Genomic DNA, 19,102 nt, shown 5'->3' on the forward strand with positions numbered 1-19,102 from the left:
GCCAAATTATTCTTTTTTTTTTTCTTCTTTTTTTTTTAAAATAAAACAAACAACCGTGTTTTCATTTCCAGTGTTTATTCATGTCTGTACACTGCAACACAAAAAATTTATTTTTTTTAAACATATTTTACAAAATGAAACACAAACATCCTTCAAAAACCCTTTTTAGACATGTTTCCAGTAAATAATTATTTAGACAAATCTGTTGCGGAGCAACTCATAAATGAAGCACCAACAACCAAAGATAATGAGAATAAAGCCACAGATGAGAAAGTACAAGAACCCAGGAATTCGGAAAACTGATAAAGTTGCACAGTTTATAAATCCTGAATGACAAATTTTGCAGTTTCCATTCATGGAGGCATCCAAGGTAAGAAACTGCTGAGGATCTGTACATAAAATGTAATCCCACATTCCATGGCACCAGTGGTTCTTACTTACAAAGAATAATAATTTTATTTATGAGAAAATAAAATTCAGAATACTTTGATCGTTTTTCAGCCCTTATTTAAATCTTGTAACTACACCGAAACGACCAATTTAAAAAGTGAAACTTCCAAAACCCAGTGGCACATATGGCACTAGTCTAAACCAAAGTTTCTTTTTCTGCTTCAATAATTACTCACTGATCATTTCTGTATCCCCCCCCCCCAAATAAAACTTGTGTAACCAATGTTACCAACCCAAACTGTATTGCTGTGAGCCAAACTTGGAGTAAACAATAACGACTAACACAGTCACGTTGGTCTTGGAAACAGCCCTTCTGCACAATAATGCGCTGAAATTAAGTACAAAATGCTCAAAACTCTCATTAGTAAGCCATAGTTTCCCACTGATTAAGTTAAAGTTTGCCAACCAAAGTGTGGGAACACAGATCAAGCTTACTGGTGCAAAAACTGAAGGAAACATTAAATAGCATCTTCTTTGTTAATGACTACAACAATCTAGTTTAAAGGCAACACAGACTGACAAACAGGCTCAAAGTGAACCACTACATCCACCATCACAGCCAAAGAAAGACCTTTTTCTTTTGTTTACACAAGGACTTGAAGACACGCCTTTGGTTAAAGGCCAGGTTCACATTTTGCATGCATGGAAATGATCACTGGATATTGAAATGTTTCCTTCTGTTCATGAAGCAATAAAAATGAAAGTGTTAGGGGACAAAATCCACAGTCCTCATTTTGCATAAAAATGCTTTTGTAAGCTGAACTCAATCTGATCTTTTTGTTCAAAATTCCCTTTTTCTGTTCAGCTGAATCTCTGGAAGCAGATCCAGTGACCTGTGTTTACATTTGATCTGCATCAAGAGCATATAAGGAAAAATACAAGTTAAAAGCAGTGACATGTCCACTGAATCTGACCATATTGGCTTGTAATGGCTGATTTCAGGTCACCTGACTCTACCTTCCTGTTCTTTTAAGCAAGCTCAACAAAAGCTTCAGGCATTAGCAGTGGTATAACAGTAGCACTGTGCTTCCTTTGTCCTGAGGATGTACCATGTTTGGCCAGCTGCACCTCATAAATGCACAAATTGAGATGAGATCAGGTTGCAAGATATTTTACCTGGTTGTCTGTGCCAACCATGTGCAACTACAGTATGTCTGTAGAGACACAAGCAAGAATTTGGTTACACAAGAAGAGCACTGTGAATTGTGTACCTTTTCACAGCCAGCATGGACAGCAGGAATGATCACAGGGACTAGAAACTCAACGTGTGCGTTGCTTTTATTTGACACTTGAACGCTATAGTTTCCACAAGTAGGAGGCCAAAAGTGCAATCTTCTTTGACTTGATGACAGGAATAAAATGAAGTCTGCTTTGGTCTAACAAACTAGGCACTACAATTAAACGGTACTGCAGCCAGATCACCCCGTACCACAGCTTCACCATTATTCCAAAAAACCATTAACCATGATTCACCAGTGAGTCAGGTACTTCCCAGTCATCATTCACACAAAAACAGCATTCCTCACAGGAGCAGAAAGGTAGGACACAAAATGAAATGTTTAGAACTTGAAATCAACAAGACTACACTTGCACCTGATACACAACGGCTTCTGAAAATGCCTGTGCAGATACAGCCCCTCTGAAATAAAGGTTTTTCCAACTCTGCCTCTCACCTTTGTTCGTATGTTAGTTGTACCCCAACATACCTTCATTCATCTGATTGTGATTAATGCATGTACTTATCATTTAGCCTTCTTATTGCACCTGCACTGTGTCTCTGTACAACCACAGTGCTGTCAATCTGACAAAGCCAATTTGAAACAACAGAAAACAGATTCCAATATGGAGAATTTAAAATGAATAAATTAAATGCCAATTTAATGTAACCATCTGGCACTTCTGCAACACACTTCATGGTCTTTAGCAGAAAAAAAAAAATTCAAAATACAAAAGCCTAAGTTTAACTTTCAGAATGAAACAGATATGAAATAAAATTAACCAGGAAAAGTTGAGACTAAATATCATTTAACTGCTGCGTTTCCTGACATCAATAACAAAAGTTGGTATAATCAGCATAAAAAAGTAACACCTTTGTGAGTACTTCCACCACAACTGTGTTTATCAGCCAAGTAGGACCAAAGTCCATTTTCAAAAATATCCGATGTGCTTCCATTCAAATGCCACTAAGCCCCAATTTGTAAGTATTTTCTGACATCATCTGAAGGTGTGGTTTTCAGCATACGTCCATGTTTTTAAAGTGCCAGGAAAACAAGGCGACAGGAAGAACAAGAGCATCAGTGTGTGTTGTCTTCTTGATGGGGAATCCAAAATCTAGCCATTAGAGCATGCATCCGCATCGATACTGTCGACGAGATTAGTCAATGTCCATGCCAAAAATGGCACAAGCCTGAGGGTAAGCTGAGGTTGTGATCAGGGTAATCATACCAACGTGAATTTAAGGCAGTGAGAGGCAGCTTGAAGGTTCACAGGCCTTCGGTGTCATACCTTTTGGCTGTCCAGCCTCAGCCAGTAAACACCTTGTCTTGTGTAGCGGACCATGGAGGTCATATCTGAAGACAGGTTTAAAGGCCCCATAACAGTGTCCAGCTCTGCCAACATACCTGAAACACATGAAAACAAAAGCATGGTAAAGCTCCACAAACAAAAACAAGTCCATCCATCCATTCGCTTCCACTTATCCTTTCCAGGGTCGCGGGGGGCGCTGGAGCCTATCCCAGCTGTCATAGGACGAGAGGCGGGGTACACCCTGGACAGGTCGCCAGTCTGTCGCAGGGCCAACACACAGGGACAGACAACCATTCGCACCCACATTCACTCGCACATTCACACCCAGTGGCAATTTGGATTATCCAATTAACCTATCCCCACAAGCTGCATGTCTTTGGACGGTGGGAGGAAGCCGGAGTACCCGGAGGGAACCCACGCAAACACGGGGAGAACATGCAAACTCCACACAGAAAGACCCCAGCCTGATGGTGGAATTGAACTCAGGACCTTCTTGCTGTGCGGCAACAGTGCTAACCACCGTGCTGCCAAAAACAAGTCAGTCAAACAATTTTAATTTGTTAATTCGTTGTTTTTTTATTTTTTTTAAATAAATGTGATGTAGCACGGTACAAGTTAGTCAGTGATGCATACCGAGAATGTCAGCTGCCTACAGGAACAGCAAAGCAACAGGGCAAGCAAAACAACTGGATCTTTCAATATTTCCTTAGTTTGTCATCTATACTTTGCAGTTTCTCTCAATATTACCTTAGTTTCGCACACAATTTCCTATGCATAAACTGCAATTAAAAAATACACAATTTTTCGTTATGTCCTAAATCCTTGTCAAGCAGATGCCAGCTATGAGGGGAAAACCCTTCTCACTGCAGCTGCACACAACTAAATTTTACTGGCTGACCAACTTTGCATCCTTTGCCTTTGGTGATGGCGCATTATGATTGATAAAATGTTTCTTGTAAACCTAGTGGAGTTTTTAAAATCAACAGATTAATTGCTTATGAACATCCGACAAGTGACTATTTGCATCATTATTAAAGCACAATAATTAAAGTGTCCTGTGTGGTTAGAAAAGCACAACCAATGCCTTTAAGTCCCTCCACACTACAAACATTCACTGTGCTTTCCAGGTCGTTTTAACCTTCTTTAACCTTTGGTCTCTTTTCCTTTGTTCTTACCGCTGCCTTTACGTGCCAACTCTTCTGCCTGCTCCCAGATGTCATGAGCACTCAAAAACAATGATGTGATGTTGACATAGGTGAAAGTCATTTGTTCAATGGCTTGAGGAACTGCCACAGTACTGCCCACAACCAACCCACTGGCACTGTGGTTAGAGCTAAGACCTGAGGTGGTGGCTGGAGATGGCAGGCAGGTGGACAGGTTGTCTCCCACTCTAAAGGAGAATTGTTAAAAAAAAATACAAGTACAGAATGTCTTTACACAGTTGAGAGCAATGTACCCGTTACTGTAATATAGAAAGAAAATGACTTGCCTAGATGTTTGAGGATTGTGTGTTGCCTGAGCAGAGCTCTGCAAGAGAAATTTAATCAGCAAAACAAATATTGACCAGCTCCTGTGCTCATACAGCAATGCCATTTTCTACAAGTAATAAGGCAATCTGCCATTACAAGCCATCTCCTTTAAATACTTACACTGAAGTGTTCAGTGAGGGTCTTTGAATACTTTAGTGCAGCTTTGTGTTTGTGTCGAAACATGGCCATTTGCAGGAGAGACTGGCACTTCAAACTACAGGACACACATGACTGTTACTCATAGGTCACATGACTACAAACAAACAACAGAATAATAGTGAATATTATCCATCTATTCTACAACTCCTAATTTCTTATTTCTATTTGCTTACGCTTTCTTTGACAACATATTTAGACATGTGAGGAATTGTTTAATAAGAACTTTATGCTACTACATATCAGTCAGTTTCCAGTGATACAGTCTAACTTCCTGAACTAACGTTACATGAGGAGGCATCAAGACAAACCTTCACAGGTTAATAGGGTCTCAGACATTGTAATAAATGGAGAAAACAGCACATTACTCATCATTTAAACCTTACCATAAAACTAGAAAGTCTTTCTCTGGGGGCGGAGCAGAAAGGTCCACTGAGTTTTTAAGTTTCAGCACAAACCTGTGAAATTAGAAAGTCAGATCAAGTCATGGATCAAACTCAGAACCAAAATACAAATACCATAGATACACTGTGACAAATGTTTGTCTTCTTCTAGAGAAATATAAATTACTTGCTTGAGTGTCTTGAAAGTTAAAAGACACATTTTCCCTGCTCTGTACTTGGCGACATGATTTACAGGCATGCGTCTGCTTCCACTATTAATTCACTCTTGAATATATCCTGGTGCCAGGCGTATTAAAGGCAATTTTTACTGTGCTAACTAAAACAGCGTTATAAGATGCTATTGTTTTTCTATAAGGCTCTCATTGGAACATTACAATTTTATATCACATTATGATAGACTGCTTCTGCATCACATAAAAAATTATTTACTTTGAAAGTATTTAGAGTCCAACTTACTTGTGATCTCACATTACTGGCTGATATCAGTCATTTATCTACGTTTTATGTAGCTGATTAGAACAGTGGATAAATCTAATTTTTAAAAAGAGTTACACTGTTACATTGTTACATAGTTTGCCCACAACAGGACCGTGTGTTGCAGCTTCATTCAAACCCTACAAAAAACAACAACCAGATGATCCAAGCAGATAGGCAGAGAATAAATGTTACAGAAATATTATATTATATAAATATTATAGTGGAATATCATCATTAATAAATTTTTAAAAAATGGTATCGGTCATAAAATTCCTATATCAGACGGGCTCCATTTAAAATGTTAACATTTCAGAATAAACTTATCAGAACTGTTAAATGTATCCAAAACCTGGAGCACTTTTACTCTGTAGCTTTGCCATTACACCAACAAAAGTTATAATAGTGCAAACAAGCTCTGATACATGCAGTTTCTTACTTGAGGAGTTCCACAGTCTCTGCAAACATTGTGTAGGAAGACAACAACGTCTGTGGATCTTTTTCCATGGCAATGCCACTCTCAACAAAGAACATGGCAGCATCAAGGTAGTTGAAAGCTTTACTGAGCTTATCCGACTACGGAGAGAAACATGTACATATTGGTCATTAGTTAGTTGTATGACTCTGAACTGGATAAAACTTTATAAAATCAAGTTAAAGAAAACCTACCTCTGCATCTGCTTTATGCTTCAGTCTTTTGGCCTCTTTTATGTAATGCTTCACTGGATGTTGTCTGTGAGATAAAGTACTAGTGTGAGAGGAGCACCAAAAATACATAAGCAGGATATTAGCTGACATTACAAGCAATGAATCTTACCTCTCTTCAGATTTGAGCAAGGATCTGTTAGCCACAGCTTCGCTGAGGGGCTGTGATGATGATGTTACAGCAAAGCTGACCTTTGGGGACTTATTCTAGGATTGCAGGGCACATCTTGGTTAAAATTTGAATTCTGCTTACTAAGAGCCAAGTTTTCTGATTAAATTACAAATCACTTAATCAAATTACTGGTTAAAGGAAAAGAAGGATATTTACCGTTTCAGACTTTGGGTGCTCTGTGGATTTTCCATTGCTCTTCTTGTGTTTATGAGACACCTTTTTCTTTTCTGTTTTCTTACTCGATTCTTGTGTTTTCACCTGGCTCTTGTGAAGCTTTGACTTTTTAGCAGCATCTTCAGATGGTTCGGGGGGCTGACAATCTTTCTTGGCCTTCTTCCACTGCTGCGCCTCTGCTAGACTGCTTGAACATCTGCAGGTGACAAGATCATTGAGGACAGTTCAAGGTACACAGTGTAAGATGGTTAAATGATAAAGATCTGACCAATTTAGGGGACCTACTTCAGTTTCACAGAAACTTTTGTCAATGAAGCGTTCTTGTTTTCCAGCTTCTGTTTCTTCCTGGGAAGACCTTTGTCTACCTCAGCCTAGAGAAGAGGACAAATCAAGCAATAAAATAAAAACTTTCCGTGCACATGTATGTTTACTAGAACAGCACCAAACCTCATGCTTCTCACATTTTGTGGTTTACTCTTCCTGCTGGTTTTAGTGTGGCTGTGTGTTGCAGAAGTACCACCGCCTACTTTATCTGGATCCATGACCGGTGCGCATTGTTTTGCAGTGCTGGGAATTCCTTGGTGAATGCCAGAGGTCTGGGGCACTCTTGAGAGCAGACTTAGCTCTATCTTCACCATTAGGGATCTGGGAGTCCTCTCGAGGTCCAGAGAAGCCTTGGCAATACGCCCAGGCTTCTCTAAGTGCTTGTGGGTCGTTTTGTGAGGCATCTTGGTGCCCGTCTGGCAGATGGTCTCTGCGTTGGATTTGCTACAACTGATGCTGACTAGTGGGGCAGGCTGAACAGGGCTTTGGGCGGGGCAGGAGTTAGGAAAATGCTGTGAATTGAGTTTAGTCCTTTTAATGTCTCTTTTACCATTACTGCCTTCCTTACTTTTTTTGCAGTGTCCTACTTTCGTCTTTACCTTGGGTCTATCTGTGAAACATGGGTATTTTGTTTGAGCTGTTACCGCTTCCTCACATTTCACAGGGGTTGCTGCATCAGTGCGGTCTGGACAACCTCCTTTCACTGATTTTGAGAATTTCTTTGAGCTGTTCACATTAGCAGAGAGAGATTTTTGGCGACTTTGCAGACAACAGTTGTCCTGAGAGCTTTCACTGCTTTGCTGAGAAATGGCGGTGCTGTCTGTGTGGTGAGAAGAAAGCTGAGGCTGAGACTCCCCAGTAGAGTCAACCACTTGAACGCTGGAGTTTTTGAAGTCTTGAGTGAACTGTTGTTCTTTATGAGAGGTGTTCTCAGGAACAAGTACCGCGCTTTGGCTTTCACTGCCAGAATTTGGTTGGCTGGACCTGATCCAGTTTCCCAACTGCCAGTCCTCATGGCTCACTGCTGGGGCGTCAGCCTGCAAACACAAGTTGATTTCAGAAAATGACGAACATAAAGATTCTGTACATGTACATATAAAAGTGAACGGTTACCGCAGTTTTAACTGAGGTGCCAGCTGGAGGCTGAGGTGGCTCCACAGTAGAGTTTTCAGTCTCTGAATCTGATCCCGAGCTACTCTCCGATTCACTGGAGCTCATAGACTCTACCCCGCTGGAATGTGCCCCTTCAAATGAACTTCATCAAAAACACACAAACACCGGATCAATATTCACAGTTTTTCTCTAGTAGTAATACATTCGGCAAATATGTACCAGAAAAAAAAATTGATGGAACAATTCAATAAGTGCACTGTTTTAAAATAAATTTAAAGCCACAAAGACTGAATTAAATCATTAGTTGTTTAAATTAATCTGCTACTTTTTTGATAATAAACCACTTCAGCAATTAACAATTTTTGTTTGCTGCTTTTTTCCCCCCCTTTGTAACAATAATAACAACAATAACAATAATAGTAACAACAATAACAATAATAACAATAACAATAATGCTGATACACTTGGGTTTTAAATTAAATAGTACTACTTAAATATGGAGTGATGCAAGTGAAGTCTGTTTAGAAAAATAATTCAGTAAATAGCAGAAAACCAGTGATTTCCTTTTGAGTTTAGCATGGTTCTTTGGCTGGCAATTCACATTTCAGCTAACTGCCACGGCACTTACGATGAGGACATCTGTTGGCTGGGATGAGATGACTCAGGAGGTAAGGAGTCATGGTTTCCTGGAAAAAGTAAACAAGAATTAGTACAACAAAATAAACAACGGAAGTTTAAAGTGGTTTTAAGCCTTTGCACTGAAATCTACTGGCAGAGTTTGGATTTTAAAGATTATGTCTCATATCATGGCATTCACACACTATATGGATCTTTGGTGTGTGTACTTTTAACTTGTGTTGGTAAAACACGGCACCCGCCATATTTGATGGCAGGTACTTCAACAGCTGGGAGTTACTGAGTAACTGCACATCCGCCTTTGCCAGTAGGACCTGAAAGTTGGTGACATTTAACCAATATGTCAAGCTAAAGGAAGACTTAATACACTGCCTCCACTCACTTTCCCTATAGAACATTTTTCCATCTTTGACAGAGCACCAGAGTTGTACTTAATTCATTTCATGTAAAAAGTTGATGGAAAAATCCACTGATATCCAGAAATGTTACATAAATGATACTGATCATGCTCTGTTGTCCTGGGATTCCTACCATTTAAGCATTTATACACTGACATCTACAAACTATCCAAAGCAGGGTGTACATGCGCATGGCACTCTCCAGGCAGGAGCCTACTCCTGCATTACCATATGCCAGATTACACTGTAAAACAGCTCAGAAACAGCTTTAGCAACATTGCAAAGGGTGCAAGGCAATGATGCAGTCATCAAACACTCCAGATCTCAATCTAACTGAGCAACCTCACAAACCACAGGACCCCAAGGGACTTGATGCCAATGTTCAAGTGCCAGACACAATAGTAGACCCTCACAGGTCCTCCATCCATGCCTTGATAGGTCAGAGCTGTGTCAGTGCTGTTGCTTAAATGAAAGGCATCATAGTGAAAACAATAATAAGTGGAAACTAAGAAGTAAAACACCATTCACTACTTCTCTCATTTAGATAAGATGAAATAAAACTGTGGGTGGTTTCTCAGATCTGTGGCCACAGAAAAGAGCCTGTTTAATAGATCACATGACAGAGCCGCCTGCTACCACCATCAACCGCAAACATAACAGACTAGCACCTGGTTTGCATTCACTGCCGATTTTTCAAGATAGTATAGAAAACAGCATTTCTAACTAAGGTTGCTTGATCTATGACTGAATACTTCTTCGCTTCACTCACTCTGTCCTGGACATGAAGAGGCATGCTTTGCTTCCTGTAAAGACAGATAAAGAAACATGCTAGTGTTAATCAAGGTCATACTTGTACTTGATCTATATCTGCACATTTATGCCCACGTTTAGGCTCAACTGATAAACGCTTTAGCAACAAGACCTATGTTACAGCTTTTAAAGCTTTTTTGTGCTGATTTTAGAGGTCATGAAAAGATTATTCTGAGAGAAACAAAAGCAAAGCTAATTTAATCACAGATGTAATCTAACTTGACTTGTGTAACTGAGAAGTTGACCTATGGCTGACAGTAGTGAAAGCCAAAAATATCCATCCTTGGGGAAGCATAAAAGTGATGTGTAAATTATCTCCTAATGTCTAAGGCCACTGCACAGCTGCATGGACTTATTGCCAGTGTGTGACTCAGTCACACCACAGTACTTGATGTGAATTTGTCAAAATTTGAGGGGGCTTTTGCACAACTATAGTTTAAAAGAAAATAACTTGGCCAATCTGGACTTCATTGAAGACTATAAGATACAAAATACTTCATAGCACCTTAGAAGAATTAAGATTTATTCTGTCTCCTACAGTGACTGACCTCTGCTCAATAATTTCAAGTTTGACAGAAGGAAATAATGAGGCAACCAAGACCCCTGCACTTATATAGACACGTGAAACATAAAATCAGATTTTTTACCTTGGCTAGGAAAGGGGACTTGGGGGGCTCATCTGTGCTTGGTGTGCATATAGTTTTTAGGAGAGGTGGCCAAGCATGAGCCATTTCCTATAGAGAGAAAAAACAAAGGGATATTTATTGTACGTGTAGTGCATGCTGCATACACTCTTACTGGAGTCCCAACACGTTTGTTAATTTCATCCTTTGCCTTTGAATTGAAAATAAGAACGCAAGCAGGTATTTTTACCCTTAAGATGTCCTCTACACATTGAGCTTCATCTGTCTTTGTCTACGGAGTAAAACAAAACAAAACTATAGTTATTCATTTCTGAAAGTACCCAAAGATCTTTAAACAAAATAAAGATCAGCAAATCTGTCTTCAACATCTCACATCATTAACTCCAAAATTTATAGCCAAGAGACAGTGATAATGCAATAGCTGTCCCTCATCAGCACTGAAAATTGTATAGTTTTCAAAAGTAATAGGAATTAATATTGTTATAAGATAATAAGAAAAAAAGAATTTCATCCCTGTGCTAGATACAGAAAGACTTCTGCATAAGAGGGTGGAAAATCGTATTTCGTATGTATGACATTTGACTAAACAGTGGGCTGAGGTGTGCGTTTCTGATTAAACAGTCAAAATAAGCAACAACTGTCAATACTCTATATCAGGCAGCTACATTAGATAAATACTACAAACACATAAGTCCACATGCTACATTTCTGTTTGTTTTCAGGAGTCTCTCCCAGTTTTTCCTTCTGAATGGATAGTGTTTGAGATAAGGTCAGACTGAATGGGCCAAACACAGGCTGCTTGCAACATCATACTGTCCACCTGAGAAAGACATGAGCACGTGCTCAAAAGACATTATGTAATATTTACACAGTAAACTTTCAAGACGCTGCATCGTTTTCAGGAGTTTCCATACTCTTGTGATAAATAATGTAGAACTCATCCGATTGTAAAATGAAACAGTGATTACATTGTGTTTCTAACAACAGAAGATAAGACATAAGACATCTATAGCCGTATGCAGATGAGGCGTTAGTAAGAAATCCAAGTGAGTCACTGCGAAGCTATCTTGCACTGGATTTGTCCCAGCAGCAAATACAGCAGCTTATTCACACAGATTTGCTGCTGCAGGAGGGTAAGGGGGAGGTGCGGAGCAGTGCAGGTGCAAGGGTTGGGTGTATGTTTGTGCGTGTGATAGAGAACAGATGAATAGAGTTCAGCTGGAGTTCTGCCCAATTCTCAAAAAAGCAAAAAAAGAACAAGATGTTTTCAACGTAGTGAACAATCAAGTAGAATCACCGCAAATTGTGGAGACATTAAAGATAATTTGCCAGTAATACAACTGTATTTGTAATAACGCACATTATTAACAAAACCAAATTTCCTCCAGCTCTGGATGTTGTGGGCTTAATATCACAAGCTTGACAGAATGAATGGCTTTAAGTGGCAGTAGCTAATCTTGAAATGGACTTTTTTTTTTTTTTTTTTTTTTTAATCTTTTACAACCGTTTCTGACTTTTCTTTTAAATTAATACTTTGACATTTGTTTTCTGGCAACATTACCACTTGATGATGAATGAACGAACGAACTATCTTAGCTTGGCATTGAGAGTGAAAAACAAATAACCTTGTTCTTTCTATCGCTAACTGGTAGGTTTCATCTTGTTTGCGTTACACAGGTACAAGTGATACGGCAAAAAAAAAAAAAAAAACAAGTTTAACTTTTACTGGCTGTGTGGCATCTATGCCAAGCTAACTTTCTCCTGGCTCGATACACTCAAACCTATTTATTATTTATAATGCATCCCGAAAAGTGCATTTACCATAGCACCATAATCAACTTGTTTAGGCATTATTGTTCAGGAAGAGAGAGTGTTGTTAACCCTTAACCCCAATAAAGTTTTGACAGTTGGGCTAGCAACATGGTAGCCCACTGCTAGCAGTTAGTAACAAGAGTATAGGAGGCAAAATTGGATAAAGTGCTATATAAATGCATTTCATTTATGTTTTTTCAAATAAATTAAAGTACTTTGTCATTGTTATTTTACTCAAAAAAAATTGCACATTTCACAGTTGCTAAGCTGTAATATCTAAGACAATTAACTCACCTCCAAAAATTGTGGCGCTTTCTTTGTTTTACCCAGGTCAGACTTGCCTATCAACTCTGGCAGTGGTGCATATGGTTCTGGTGAAGGCTTGAGCTCAGGTGACTCTGTGACCAACTGGTCCTGCCCATCCATGGGCCGTACGTATGCTGTTGGCTTCTGGGTCATGACCACACTGGGCTGCTTAGATGACAACAGGAGAGGAAAAGTCTGGGAGGGTAGTGCGTTAGTTTTGTTAGCTTCAGGCAGTGATACATCCTTAGGGGATTGTTTAATTTTCAATGTGGAAACATCTACATTGCTGGAAGACTCAGAGGCATGGTCTGTGGACCCTTGATATTCATCAACAGTGTCCTTAGTGTCCATGTCCATGTGATTATGGTCACTGGAATGTACGAAGGGTAGCGGCTTAACATCGTCAGACTGATCAGACATTTTGTGGTAAAGACTGGCACGGTCCCTGAGGTCTGAGAAGACTTCGTTCTTCTTTTGTTGTTGTTGAGGATGTGCTGAGTGGTTAAGCTGACTGCCCTGACTGTGGTTTAAAGGTGGCTTTGAGAAAGTGGATGAATGTCCATGGTGAGTCGGGGAAGTGGTAGTAACTCCTCTCATGGGGTGCAAGGAGTTACTAGAAGGCTCCTTCTGGCTTTGTGTGGACATGGAAAGGACCTGGTTCTGAATTGGAGGTTTGGTTGATTTATCTGTGTTTAACTGACCCTGATCTGACTGTGAGAGGTTTGCATAAGCGGGAGTGGGTATCGTCTCAATGGAAAGTGGTGAGGGAGTATCCACATCTTCATAATTGCCCAGCATCCTCTGGATTCGATTGGAAAGTTCATCTCCTTTGTTTGTCTACAAAAAGGATCAACATGTTAATAGAAGGACGATATTCAGCCTATAAAGCATTTTTCCAAACATAACTGCCCCGAACTCAAAGTCTGTCTGGTTGCTTCTAGTTCACAAACATAATCCACACACAGCTGAGAGTGACAGAGAGTGAGGGGTTTTGTGTTCTAGCAAACACAAAACCCCTCAGGCACCAAAGTCCTGGCATATGATATCCTCTAAAATGGACTAAGAAAAGCTGCATAGGTGCTCACACTCAAATACATACAAACCAATAAAGGGAAATTAACAAATAGATATTCAAAAAAAGTCTTCAGCCACACAGGAGAGGGAGTATTTGAATAAAAATAAATTAATAAAAAGCTGACCACAAGGACTTGGCTTTTATCTCTCAGGCTACATACAGTCCTTCTCTTTTCACATTCGGAAAAAAAAAAACCCACCAAAAAAACAAAACAAAACTTTATTCTTATCCAATAGTTTTCTAAAAGTTGCTACAATTAGCCATCAATTAAAAATAAGGCAATGGAAAAAAAAAAAATCTTAAATCCTCTTTATAGTGAGTTAGCATGATCAGTAATGTTCACTTTCCAGGAGACTGAATAGATTTAAAGACAGCAATGAAAGTGGTAAAGACTGGGATGCAAAGACTAAAGAAGGAATATCTGGCAGGACTCTTTAAATGCATATCAAATACACCAGATATTGTATTCATGATGTAAAAACTGCCTAAACCTGTTCTGCACATACTGTCACAATGTCACTCTGTTGCAGTCATTAACATTTAAAAAAAAAAAAAAAAAAACCCTCACACACAAAAAGAAAACCTTGCTATACATAACCACAAGAATTAAAACCTACAGGTGCATGTTTTACCTTGTATGGCTCCCCAAAAAGGGGTACATTCTCAGGCTTAGGTTCTTGGGTTTGGCTGGCTTCTTGGACCCTCTGTTGCCATGCTCGGAGGCGAAGGAGGTGCCTCTCTCCATCGTGTGCACTGCAGAGGATTACAAAGAAAGACAGATGTTAACTGAACTGCTTTTACAAGTATACCAGCATAACAAAATAGCCAAGACACAGAGATCGACAATAAAGTGGAAAGCTTACCATCAAACTATGGAGACATGGTTAACTAAATGGTTTAAGACTGTAATGCAACCCTTATTTGTTTTCTGACATTATTGCTGAAACTGGGTTTGGCTTAAGAGATCCTGAAATTTCGTGACTACAATTTTCGGGCATCATATCATACTCTTATTTACCCCAGAGGCAGAGCAACAAGGTCTAATGGGAGAAGGTGCCATCCGTCATATGAACAGACATTTGTAATTGGACTCACAGGTGCCCTGAGGATTCACCAAAAACATTCACATCTGTTCTTTCTAGTCCCCAAAGATAACATGCAGCTCTTCAGACATAAAATAGATGATTATAACTAATAGTCCGGATATTCTGTCACTGGCAGAAAGCTTGTTTACAATAATAAATTATACTGTAGAAAAACAATGTAATGGAAGCATTTCCGAGGAAAATCAATACATCCTACATACTTTGGATATACTCACGAAAACTAAGCATTTAATGTACCTTTTGAAATTTCTATTTTCTTCCCAAAACAGTGTTATCGTCCTCACTGAGAGCGGCCCCAGTGGAATGCCTCCATGGCAACAAGTGGAGCAGCAAAAATTTGGGACTAAGCCAAATGCATAAGGCCAAACGCCTCTGAAAGCTCAAACCAGTAACAGGCTCTTCCTCAAAAACAGTAAGGGGTAAACAATACAGCTGATTATATTAAAATTACAGGCTAGTCTTTCAAAACAGTCATGAAAGCTTTTGTTCTGAAGATTGTATATGGTGATAACAATGATGCACAAGTGAAACAACCCAAGTGTCTTATAGAAAGTAAAAGGCATACAGAAATGGTAAATACCAAATAATCAAAGACAACCGAGCCTGTTTTCCACAGACTTGAATTTATTTTTTATTGATAGCACATCTACAATAAAAATTACCATTAAAAAGATTCTATTAACTGTCTTTTTATACACTTTCTTTTCTGCTAATCCAGCTTAGATTTGAGAATGTAGTTAGAATATTCCATCAGTCAAAAGGTGACAGGTGGGTTACACCTGAGACAGGTCAAAGTGCTAGCACAGAAGAGATAAATTGGCATATTCCAAGCCTATAGCTGATTTAGAATCACAAGTTCAACTAACATGGTGGGGGAATGCAGACTCCACACAGAAAGACTGCAGCCAGCAAGCAGGTTTGAACCCTAAACCTCCTCGTTATGAGGCGACAGGAGCAAGGACAGCACCACTGTCCACCCTCCACACTGCGATGTCCAGGTTTATATGTCCAGTGTCTTCAGTCCAAGACAGGGGTTTTGGAGTCTGTCAGACTGTGGGAGTAGACACTCAGGCAGCTGAATGATGCCGAAGGCCACAACAACAAAGACCTAACTAGGGAGCCAGCTGGCAGAAAATAAGAGATCTGAGGGACCAGAGCTGTTTAGCAGTGACTGAACTTGAAGTGTCCCTTAGCATACTGACAGCAAGGGGGGTGGAGGGGTTCAAAGAAAAATAAATAAATAAATAAAATACAGATAACCCTCTGTGGGATCATGTCAACTACTTTGAGTCTGGCTGACTCCTTTGAATTTGGGAGACAGAAGAATGAGAAAGCTCTAGCATACAAATGCCAGTCACAGAAGACAAAATACCACAAACTAGGTGACTGCAGGACAAAACAGCAAAATAACAACCTTGCATAATTACCCACAAGAAAGCAGTACCGATACTGAAATGGCAAAAGGACGCAAATTCCACCTACAGTACACACACACACACACACACACACACACACACACACACACACACACACACACACACACACACACACACACACACACACACACACACACACACTTCGATGAAAGATCTTGCAGTGTCAGTGGTAACACAAATTCAAAGCAATTTGAGACAGTGGTCACAAAATCTGAGGGCTCAAATCAGATAAATATAGAAAGACAACAATCCAACCTAGAAAGCGACTCAGTTTTATCAAGTTATCCTGTCAAAATGTTACGCATACTTCTAATCTGTCTCAAATTTAAGAGAATGCAGAACCACCTCTATGGCAAAGATACTCAAGTTTCCAAAGGTAGTATGAGGTAAAATTACATCTTGAAACTTTGTTGAAAATGGCTGACAGTCAGTGCCATGACTGACCACACTGCTTTGCCTTTGAAGCACTTTTGCCTAATTCTAGATTTATAGCATTCACAAGGTTCTCAGAAAAAGTAATCTTGACCTCAAGTTTAGATTGTCTGAGATTTTTAGTAGATAGACCTATGGTATGAATTTGGAGCTCCTGTATGGTCTTATTGCATTTACAAACTTAGGGTCCCCGCCCCCTGCCCTCCCATCCAGCAGTGTGATAACAATACCTTATCAGCCTTTTACAACTGAGGCGTTGAAAAAAAAGGGTAAATAAATAAAGGATAAAAAAATAATTACTTATTTATTACTGTATTGTCTAAAAATGTAGGAAGAGGATTACTACTCATGTTTATATATTTCTTAGATTGATTTTATATTCATTTTTTAATTTTGGTGAGACAAATCAAGTAATTGGAAGATGTCACAGACAGATCTCCCCATTTTAAAATCATTCCTTCGTCAAAGTCATTATAAGTGGTTTGAGATTTGTGAATTCAAAAGCCATTCACATCACTTCTATTGGCATGGGGGTTGCCAACAGAAGTGCCCCCGACATATAGAGAACTTGAGCTGCCAAGCAGGGCAGATATATTTCAAAACCATCAACCTGATACTGAATACTCACTTAACCCAGCTGTCTCAGCCAATTTACAGACTATTCAACAATGTTCCTCTTATTTCAGAAATTCTTGAAAGGGAAAAAACCCCAGCTAAATGGTCATCTGCAGAGGAATGGTTTATTTGAAGAGTTGCAGTCAGGATTTACACTTCATCATCTTGTGGCAACAGTGGATTCCTCTCTATGATTGCCCTGCTAGACCTCAGTGCAGCATTCACTGCCATAGACCACAATATTTTACTATACAGATAAGAACATGACACAGGTATTAAAGGTACTGCGCCGCAGTGGTTCGAAGCAAATCTATCAAACAGTTTGTTCATATAAATGGGGCGTTCCACTGGGTTCTGTGCTGGGACCAGTGCTTTCTTACATTATAAAAGCTTCACTAGGGCAGTATCCTTAGAAGGCATAGCATACATTTTCATAGGCTACTTGCTTGTAGTTCCCAGGATATTTAAAAGTAGAATGGGATGCAGATCCTTCAGCTTTCAGGCCCCTCTTCCGTGGAACCAGCTTCCAGTTTGGGTTTGGGAGACAGACTCCCTGTCTCTCAATACTTTTAAGATTAGGTTTAAAACTTAACCTTTTGATAAAGTTCATAGTTGGAGCAAAGCGGGTGACCCTGAACCCTCCCTTCGATTTGCTGCAATAGGCCTAGGCTGCTGGGGGCTTACCATGATTCACTGAGCATTTCTTCTAGACTCACCCCTTTTCATTCTCTCACTGCATTTTGCACGCCATCATCAGTTATTATTAAGCTCTTTCTTAATAGTGTGTCTTTTATCTCGTCTCCCTCTCCTCACCCACAACTGGTCGCGGCAGATATATTTAGATATAGTCACACTCTATATATATATATATATATATATATATATATATATATACACACATATACATATATATATATATATATATATATATATATATATATACACACACATATATATATATATATATATATATATATATATATATATATATATATATATATGGCGTTTTTTTAATAGCCTTGGACGCCCACATACTTCCGACTCCAGCTGTTTTCCAACTAAATCCAAGTTTTTAAGAAACGACGGCTGAGGTTTGATAATCCGTGAGTTATTAAGCGGTACGTTTTCTCCAAACGTGAACGTAAAACGTGCAGTCTGAAAACACAAAACAGCTGCTATAAACACACAAGCCCCGTTAACCCAGCTGCTAAAACTCACACGACCCTGCAGTTTCCAGCTGATTCCACCTCTTCCTCGAAATGCTTACAGAGCTAAAACCCTGCACGGCTTTTAGTTTAACCTGTAAACAAAATAACAATTAACGCTAACATTTCAACAAAGTTTCAAGCTAAACCTGGCCTCAGATAAACCCTTCGGAGCGCTGCCACCGAGCAGGCTGACCTTATCCAACTAATTAACTTACTCCGACGGGTCGGACTGGGAAGCTAGCGTTCAGCTAGTAGCTGCTAGCGTCGGCTGCGTCTGCCTACCTCGGCTGAGATGTCATGGTGCGTCTCACAACAACCAAAGTTGGTTGTCATGCGTCTCTCACAGTCCTCGCCGAGGTCTTCTTCTCACTTGGTCACATTGTTTACCGGCGAAGGTGGGTTGTTAGTTTAAAAACTGTCAGGACGACGTTGTTTGATAGTTGTCTGCTGCCACTACGTGTTTGGGCTGTCCACTCTGTCTGCCTAGTGGATTGTTCTACTCTTCTTAGCCATCCGGGGACCAACCTCAGTTTTATACACTCAAATTTGTTAAAAAAGATTGCTAAAGCTGTCGATTTGTTTTTCTAAGTATATATC

The 19,102-nt window shown here is 39.5% G+C and overlaps 1 protein-coding gene across 1 annotated transcript; it reads right to left on the reverse strand.

The window, feature by feature from the left end:
• Positions 1–58: 58 nt before the first annotated feature.
• aff1 (ALF transcription elongation factor 1) lies at positions 59–18,983 on the reverse strand. Its single transcript, XM_006789089.3, has 19 exons — positions 18,788–18,983; positions 14,341–14,461; positions 12,622–13,470; positions 10,745–10,786; positions 10,519–10,605; positions 9,831–9,864; positions 8,656–8,713; positions 8,028–8,169; positions 7,052–7,951; positions 6,876–6,961; positions 6,573–6,786; positions 6,357–6,451; positions 6,209–6,272; positions 5,979–6,115; positions 5,048–5,119; positions 4,626–4,719; positions 4,466–4,503; positions 4,152–4,366; positions 59–3,071 (listed from the first exon to the last, which is right to left on the reverse strand). The coding sequence occupies exons 1-19, from the start codon at positions 18,802–18,804 to the stop codon at positions 2,950–2,952; spliced, it is 3,387 nt and encodes a 1,128-aa protein (XP_006789152.2). The 5' UTR covers positions 18,805–18,983; the 3' UTR covers positions 59–2,949.
• Positions 18,984–19,102: the final 119 nt, after the last annotated feature.

This window comes from Neolamprologus brichardi, chromosome 7 (assembly GCF_056152115.1).
Source record: "Neolamprologus brichardi isolate AB-2024 chromosome 7, ASM5615211v1, whole genome shotgun sequence".
NCBI lineage: Eukaryota > Metazoa > Chordata > Actinopteri > Cichliformes > Cichlidae > Neolamprologus > Neolamprologus brichardi.